Genomic DNA, 9535 nt, shown 5'->3' with positions numbered 1-9535 from the left:
CAAAATAAACCTTTCCTCAGAGTTGTGGGTGTCTGCTATTGTGTCTCAACAATGAGAAACTAACTAAAACAGGTGGTAATATAAACATAACACAGGAGGAGTTAAACAGGCCCAACACCTTTAAAGCTAACACTTCATTAAAGTGATATAACAGATAACCCTCTAGTGTAATTTTACTAAGGTACAGAAATTCATCGAATATATCAATTAGAATACTGAAATAAGATCTACACAGCTTACTGCTAGAGAGTAAGGTAAGAAATAATTACAAAACCATCTTTATCATATGGGCAGCAGAATATATCTTAAGATTCTTCCACTTATCCTCAAGTTATGATTCTAGACTTTGAAATAAGCAATAATTTATGGAGTGAACACCAAGAACTGATGCAACTATGATAAACTTAAATACATCTGAATCTAAACAACTTTCAAGCTGGGGATTTAACTCAGTGGTTCTGCTGCTTGCCTCACAAGCACATGTACCCTAGTTTGATCCCCAGTACCAAAAAATAAATAAATAAACAACTTTCAAGAACAGATAGTTCATTTTAAAAATTTTGATTTATAACAGCAAAAAGGGTCAGTATAAGATTTTTATTCAAGAAGAAAAACTTCCTATGGTATTTCTGAAGGTCAAAAAGAGATTCAGTTCAATCTTCTGTCAGCAACGATAGACTTTTTAAAGTAGTAAGTGATGTGTTATGATCACTCTGAAACATTTCAATATCAGCAATGAATAACAGAAGTGTTCTAAGTATATTTACCCCTTAGCACATTTTATCATGTAATATTTCTCTTTTTTAAAAATAGGCAAGGCCAGAAGCTAACGTAAAAATAATAATTAGGCACCCATTTGGGCCAGCGACTTTATTCATACATATTGCTACTAATTTTCATAGCAAACTTCCAAAATGAGTTTTATAACCTCCACTTTAAAAATAAAGAATTAAAATGTGTTGTACATATACCAACTCCCAATGATGAATATAATCATTATGTACTGCAAACATGCACTAATAATAATTTAAAATTTAAAAACAAAAAAATAAAAATAAAAGGAAATAAAGTATGAAAGTTAACTTGTACAAGGTCACAAATTTAATGCAGTACAAGTTGGCTGAGATAATACACAAGCATTTCAGACATGTCAGTTTATCATACTTTTTATATATTCTAAGCAACCTGTTCTTCAGTTGCTTTAGGCCCAGAGTGGCCCATCTCCCCCAACTAGGATTATATCTGAAATACTCAGTGTCATATACCCTGTAAAGTGTGACATCAGTCAGGACCTAGTCAGAGATGAGGTCATTTATTGCTTGTTTAAATACTACTTGCCAGGAATGCTAAAGGCAGAGTTTAATCATAGAAGAAACTAGACTAGCTAAACTCTATGGTCTCTTCCAATGCTGAGCTTCTGTTATTTTATACTTAAATCACATCTGATGGACTTTATGCTAGATAGTAAACTACATTCAAATTACTAAGAAAAAATTGTAATTTTATTTTATTTTACTTGTAATTTTAAAGAATAGAGTAGAGCAATTTTAGATAATTTTGTCCCAAGAGAAAAGGATCAGATGGCCGCTCTCCCTTACCAGTCTGTCTCAAAGTTATTTTCACCTGTAAGAGATACATGTTTCACAACAGTCTAATAATAAACAACATACCTTTTTAATGTTTAAGTGGTAGTACTGTATATTTTCAATTACATGGGAGGCAAGGGTGATTAAAATGTTTCACTTTTTAAGAACCTGTATTTATTATCTTTTAAACTAACAAATAATTTACACATTTTTGGGATAAATTGTGAAGTTTCAATACATGTACACAGTGTATAATGATCAGAGCAGGATAACTAGTATATCCATCACCTTATACATTCACCATTTCTCTATGTTGGGACATTCAAAATTTTCTCCTTTAGCTATTTTGTAGTTATTATTTCCAAAAAAATAATATGAATGTTTTATAAATATTGAACCTTTGTTTTAAAAGATTTGAATCAGTCTAGATTAGGTGCTTGTACTAAAATGGAGGAATTTGCTTTTGTTTCATACAGTTGATTTTTACTCAATGTCTTGTGTTGGAGAAACACAGAGAAGTAGTTATCTTAAAAAGACTATTTTTAAGTGTGATTTAAGTATTTATATAATGTAGTCTTATAGGTATATTTATAACCATTTACATCTGCTATTTTCAGAAGCTCTAAAACTTAAATTGTGATCTATTGCTGTTTAATATCAACTTTGATACTCAGTAAATAATTATTTTAGTCTACACAGCAAAACACCTTGTTAGATTTTTTTCAATTTGACCGTGGCAGTATTTGTAATTTACTTAAAGACCTCATTTATTTTGCTATTCTTATTGGTAGTAGGTAGTACAATGACTAGTTTATGCTTGATGAAACCAGAAAAACATGAAGAAATTTATATAAGGTAACAGAAGAATCCAGAAATAGGGTCTGGAATTAAACAATGGATATAATTTTGTGCTTACATGCATACATCAAATTTTGTCAGAATAAATTCTTCATGATTTTTAGTAAAAGTTTTAAGTTTGTAATTCACATATGTCAATTTATATGATGATTCTCCTTGAAAGGGCACCATATGCTACACATAACAAAACAAGTTTATTTGTGGTTAATTCTCAAGGGTCATCACATGCTTGATAAACACTTTATAAACAAAAATCACAAAAAGATGATATGACTTAAAACCTAGACTTTTTATTATTAAAACAGATGGGAAAACATCTGGTATATTCCATAATCTCACACTACACAATATCACGCTTAATGTCACAGAAGATATCAATTTCACAGTCCTGGGTCAGTGTCTAAATTTCAGGCAATGCCATTCAAGCAAATTGTGAAAGCTTTAAATACCTGTGAAAGGAAAGTATTTTATAAAGAATAACAAACATCTATGGAATGCTTTGTAAATACTGTCTTGGTTCACCATCATAACTTTTGTGGTAAATACCTTCATTTTAAAGATGAGAACACTGAGGTTCAGAGAGATTATCTTGCCTAAGGCAAAGGGCAGAGTCAAGATTCAAACTCGGGTCTGTCCCATTTCAATGCTGATGCACCAGGTTACCTTGTAAATAGTTAACCACCGTTTTTTAAACAAGGATATTAAGATGGGGGAAAAAATCAAACAAGCACATACTTGTTGGTAAGAAAAAATCACTCAGAACTTCCCAAATGGATGTTTCTTCCAGAGACTTGTCACTGACTTCACTGTTTCGCAGGTTATCTTCATTTAGAGGCACGGATTCTGAGAGCCCTGAAGAAGAAATAAAATTATTAATCCCCGCATATATAGAATTCACAATTTTAAATGACCTTGTAATAGTAATAAGCTTTGCTTAATTATGGAAAGTCTAATAGCTAAGATTTCAATCTTACAACAGCTGAGGTACTAATAACCAGAATGTGATTCTTCTTTGAAACTGAAAAAGTATTAAACTTACAAATGCTTAAGCTACAGGTTGACATGTCACTGTTGCCCTGTAAACTAATTTATATTAGTACAATTGCCTCTGACAAACAGCTCTGACATTAGAGGTCTACTAATTGGCAAGCAAAACAGTATGAATTCCAATTAAATCAGAATCCATTGCAGAAACTCTTCACTTATATACTTCCTTATACACTGATAAAAATTAAGTCCTCACATACAGTAAAACTTTCTTACCCTTCTTTCTCACTACTTTAAAGAACCTATATTTAGTCTTATTTGTACAATGTTCTCCTATATAAGAGGAAAATAAAGCAAGGATTTGTGTATCATTAAATATTTTCTGGCATCACTCTATCCATTATATGGCTAAAATATAACTATTAATCGTGTCACTATAGGAAGACATTTAGGTGGTCTGCAATTTGATATGTAAAGAACACTACAGTGGCTATCACTATTTTGTGAAGGTTATTACTGGACCTATATTATTTTCAGATATTCATAAAAAAGACCTCTGGATAAATTCTTAAGGAATGTCTCAATGGTGTCCAAATCACTCTCCAGCAAAGCTACTCCAAAGTATACTTCTACCAGCAAGTACAGCAAGGGTCAATTTTTTGCACCCTACCCTTTTGTTATTTGCCAATTTAACAGCCAAAACAAAATAAAAAAAATTTTGTTTTAATTTGTACATTTAGTAACCAGTGAGCTTACATCCTGCATATATTTGTGTAGAATAAAGAATTTAAGCCTTAATCTGAAACATGTTTCAAATATTCTTTTAAAGGTAATCATTACTTTTGTATTTACTATAATATTTGGGAAGATTCTAAAGTTTAAAATCTTTATGTAAATTATCTATCATCTCTTATTTTATTATTTCTGCTTTTCAAGTGATGTTTACAGAGACATTCTACACTCTATTCCATTAAAGCTTTTAAGAAGTGAAACCAGCTTATTATGAAATAAGGATACATTTTCCAGGTCTCCAAATAGCAGTTACTGACTCTATCCTTTATATTTTTATTAATACATATTAACTGTACCTATTAAATGAGCACAATGTCCTATTTCAACACATGCATACAGTACTCACTGATCAAACCAAGGTAAATAGCATTTCCCTGTCCTTTATGTTTGAAGACTTCAAGTTGCTCTCTTCTAGATTCTTATAAAATATATAATACAATATTGTGTGCGAAAGCAAAAAAAAAAAAGAATCTAAAAAACTGTAAAGAAAAAATGCTTGGTGCAATTGTGTGGCCACAGAAGCTAAAGATACTGAAGTAATTCTTGAATAAATCAAACAAAAGCCATTCTTTTCTCATTATATCATCATCTTTGAAGTATTTACACAGATCTGTCTTGACTTTTTGTTTCACAAATCTATGTTCATACACAATACTGCTGTTATAATTTTTTGTATGTTGCTACACATTTGAATGACTTATCTGACAAATATTTCACTAGTAGTCTTTGTTATCAAAATTTTATGCATCAAGATGAAAAGGTTTTAAATAAGCTTAAAACTATTTTCTTAAGTCAAAAAAATCCTAACAAATTTTTATATGTTCATTTATCTAGTATTCATTAAAAAACTATTCATTGTGTGTCCTTTATGTCAGGCATGAATTCAGTTATAGTCATTTAGGAAGAACTGATGACTTCACAAAATTTCTTCACTTAACTGTTTTGTTTCCCCATTCAATCAAGTCTCTTTTTATGACCCTGTGTAAGGTTTTATAGTTGCATTCACACAGGTCCTACATATTCTCCTATTTTCTTCTCAGGTATCATAAATATTCTGTTGTTATATAACTATGGTCAATTTCACTGTATTTTCTAGCTGATCACTGGTATGTAAGAGAGCTATTGATTTTTCATGTATTTTTCTAACCTATAAATTGGCTCTTATTTCAATTCCAATCATATCGCCACTAAATATCATTTTGTTTCATTTCTTTCCAATATTAAGAGTGCATTTGTTTTCCTTCTCACATTGTACTACCTAGAACTTCTAAAGCTATGCTGAATAACAGACATGATAATAGGCATTATTGAGTCTTCCTGACTTATATAATGTTACCTGCCGATGTAAGGTAAATATTTTTATTAAATAAAAATTATTCCTCTAGTCACAGCTTATTTCAAATTTTGTGCTGTTTGAGTTTTAGGCAGTTAGTTAAAACAAGCTTTGACAAGACCTCTGCCTGCACTGCCCTTTGTTTGCTCAGTGCTCCCTCCCACAATGGACTATCCTTGTTGCCACATGACTGGGCACCACCTGAAGTGCTGGCTGGGAGCAGCACATCGCAGCCTGAGTCTCCCTTGTGGTGTCTTTCCCAACTTTCACTCTAATTCAGAGGGCCTTGGTCACCAGCCCCCCTATATCTGATGGGAAACACAGGTTGCTGTGACTTCTGTCAGTCTTTTCTGGCCTTGTTCTTTCAAAAAATCCTCCAAAGGGGTCACAGGGAAGGGAGATAGGAAAAAAAGAAGCAAGATATGTCAAGCACAGGAACAAGTTTGCTATGATAATGTGATCATTATCTATATCTAAAATGTACCAATAAATGCTTGGCTTAAAAAAAACTCCAAATTTCTGACATACAGATAGTATATGGCAATCTTTAAGGTTTTCCAGGTTTTCATCATTATAGATCTTTTGGTAATTTCAATAGGTATTTGAAATGGAAGAGGCAATTAAACATCTTCACTCATATAAGCAATACCAGTGGCGCTCTGAACAAGTCCTGAGCATGTTTAACTGGCCCTCTACCTCTTGTTTCTTCTCTACTCTAAAACACAATTATTTATAAAGTAACCTGAACGGTATTTCTCAAAATTTGGTATGAGTACCATAATAGTATATGTGAATTTTAGGTGGAATACAAATGAATACCTACAGATGTATTTTTTCTATTTATGTATTTATTTAAAATTGTAGAATACATAATAGCACATCAAACCTATCATGATACATAACATAGGTAACGTTATTTTCCATATGTAAAACCTTTATAAATGCCCCTTAAACATCCTGCCCTTTCTTCCCCAAGGTACTGTCTTCTTGCCTTCACACTCTCTCTTCTCAATCTCCTACCAGTCAGGCAGCACACAAATCTTTTTCTCAGATCTTTCTCTCCAAGAAGCCTACAGCCTTTTACCCCTCCCCTCCGTTACTTTTCATATGCAGAATAATTTCATCCTCTTGGCCTCAAATTTGCATCCTTCCATTCATTAGCATGCTCCACAAATAAAAGATTTTTAGGAGTCAGCTTCTTTAAATGGCAGCAGGAAATGGTAAAGAACCAATTATGTTTCCCTGTCACAAACTTTTTTTTTTTCCAATTTCCCTGTTACAAAATATAAAGACTAAAACTCAAACATTTCAAAGAAAAACCAGATTCGGTTCAGAGGGCTGCATGGTCATGTGGTCTGAGTTGTATAGGGCCCCTGCCCTTAGAGGTACCACGTGCTTGGCTTAATGTTCTGCTACTGACATCCTGAAATTTGCAATACATCTCTAACAAGGGAGCCTGCGTTTTCATTTTGCAAAATATTTGGCCAGCCCTGCTCTAGGGAAAAAAATCTGTAAGAAGTGGAACTGAATGACAGCAGGAGAGGAGACGGACTGAGAGCTAATGGCATCCATTTTGATAGGGATTTGTTGGACATTATGTCGAACGTCTGCCTATGGTGATCCCTTTCTGGGCCTTGGCCTTAAACAGACCTGAATTTGCATTGTGGCTCTGTCACATAATAGCTTCAGTTTACTTGTTTATAAAATGGGAATAATGTTTATCTTGAAGGATTATAAGGATTAAGTGAAGTCATGTAGTGCTCAGTGCAACGTTAAATGAGTAAACACTTTCCATTGTTTATTTTTATTGTTGAAATTTTTAAATTTAATAACATTACTTTGTTTTTAGGATATTTATTTTGATAAATACTCTATAATTCTCCAAATAACAAATACAACCAACATTCCATTTATAATGTTGCAACAATTTGCTTTTTAAAATGAGTACATTTATGTAACTAGTGAGATATTCAACATAATAACAAAAAAAACTACTTACTGAGTTTTGTCAGTGGTGCTAAAGCAATTAAAATATTACCTATTTGTCCATCTGTGTTTCTCATTTTAAAAATTTCCTCTGAAAAGGATGAGCAATAAGAACTGACTCAACAGATTACAGAGAATTGGTAGAGGCACTAGGATAAAACTCCCTATCCCCAATGTGTTTAGCTTCTCAAGCTTCATGCCACTAGCCTGTATGCCTTCTGTATAAACATGACCTGAGAAGTAACATGACTTGGAATCCAAATGACTATAAATTGGACATATCCCAGGGTTACCTTAAATCACTCTACTTTGATTCCTCTTGGTGGTATTAAATCCAAGAGAAACCTGGGCAGAATGGTATACAACTATAATCACAGCTACTCTGGAGGTTGAGGCAGGAGGACAGCCAAGTTTGAGACCATCCAGAGAGCAACTTAGCAAGATGATGTCTGAAAAAAAAAAATTTTAAAGCTACAAATGTATTTCAGTGGGAGGCCCTAGGTTCAACCTCTAGTACTGATGAAAACATTCTAAGAAAACCAAAGGTTTATCTAGGAATGAGTGAAAGAATTTTAGTACCAGGACCACTGTCATAGTTACTTTTTTCGTTGCTGAGACAAAAAACCCAACACCCAAATTTAGAGTGGGAAAAGTTTTAGCTCAGTTTGTAAAGCTTTCAATCCATAATCAACTCCTTCCAAAGCAGGGTGGCATGGTAGAGGGACATCACAGAGGAGAAACAATCCATGGGATTGCTTCTCAGCCTTTTGGCTAAGATCAAGTGTAGAAACAATCCATGCTGTGGAAGGGCCCCAAGAAACAACCAGTAGCAGAAGCAGCAGCAGCCAACAAGCAACAACAGTTTCTTTCTGTCCCTTTATAGTCTACCCAGGCTGGAAACCTATTGATTAATGCCACCCACACCCAGGGTGGGACACCCTTAATCCCAGCATCACACACTCAATCCCAGCCAGCCACCTTCAAAAAGCCCCACCTATGACCCACATGGAGCTTTGGGGGCACATCTAGATACAAGCCATAACAATTCCATACTCTTTTCACTATAATTCTGCAGGGGCACGGTCAAATTATTTGATCTCTTGGTTCATCTCAGTGTGACGCTGTAACAAAGGTACCATATATATCTGGGGAACATAACACAAAGTTATTGTCTTGCTCTCATGGCTAGAAGTCCAAATGCAAGGTGTTAGTGGCTTGGCTCCTTCTTAGGGTTGTGAGAGAAAGCTTCTCTCCTTGGCTGTCTTCTCCTTATGTCTACTCAAATAGGATTAACTGCTCATTATGAGCATCTGTGTCTGAGTCCAAATTTCCTCTTTACATAAGGACACTGATCACACTGGGTTACAGCCCACTCCAGATGACTTCCTTTTAATTTGATTACCTTTATAAAGACCTTATCTCCAATTAAGGTCATATTCTGAGGTACTACAGGTTAAAACTCCAATGTATTGGGAGGGGCATGATGCAAATCATAACACAATGCCTTTAGTTACAATAAGTGAAGTCATTTTAAATGCAAAATTATATTTACTCCATGTAGCCACACATTTACTCCTGAAAATCTGGGAGACCTGACAATATAAAGAATGACTCGTGGATTATTTTAGGAAAAACTATGTTACACCTATCATGGAAAAAGTCCTCATGGAAATGAAATTACACTGAATAGGCATTATTCTTTATTGCGGAAATTCTACTCAAAACAGAAATGGAAAATGTATAGTTTCATTTTTTAACTTGTTTTTCAGAGGATGAGAAGGCTCTCAGTGCTGTCCTAACTTTTATAAATACAATATCTCAACATGGTTAAAGAATACCAACAGTAAACAATATAATGGTGAAAGACTGAAAACTTTTCCCTTAAAACAGAGGCCCAGGGCCAGGGATTTAGCTCAGTGGTGCTGGGCCTGCCTCACAAGCACAAGGTCCTGAGTTTGATCCCCAGTACCAAAAAAAAAAAAAAAAAAAAAAA

General features: G+C 33.8%; 1 protein-coding gene across 1 annotated transcript in view; it reads right to left on the bottom strand.

Annotated features, from left to right (window-relative positions):
- The window catches only part of Fmr1nb (FMR1 neighbor), a 29098-nt gene that overhangs the window by 16371 nt on the left and 3192 nt on the right, over window positions 1-9535 (bottom strand). The window contains exon 2 of the mRNA XM_033760576.1: window positions 3180-3296. Within this exon, the coding sequence (XP_033616467.1) occupies window positions 3180-3296 (117 nt within the window). The remainder of the gene's footprint in view (window positions 1-3179; window positions 3297-9535) is intronic.

Source organism: Fukomys damarensis, unplaced genomic scaffold, assembly GCF_012274545.1.
Source record: "Fukomys damarensis isolate Sample0158 unplaced genomic scaffold, DMR_v1.0_HiC HiC_scaffold_39, whole genome shotgun sequence".
Taxonomy (NCBI): Eukaryota; Metazoa; Chordata; class Mammalia; order Rodentia; family Bathyergidae; genus Fukomys; species Fukomys damarensis.
The sequence above is the reverse complement of the archived record's forward strand: the minus strand, read 5'-3'. Positions and strand labels throughout refer to the sequence as shown.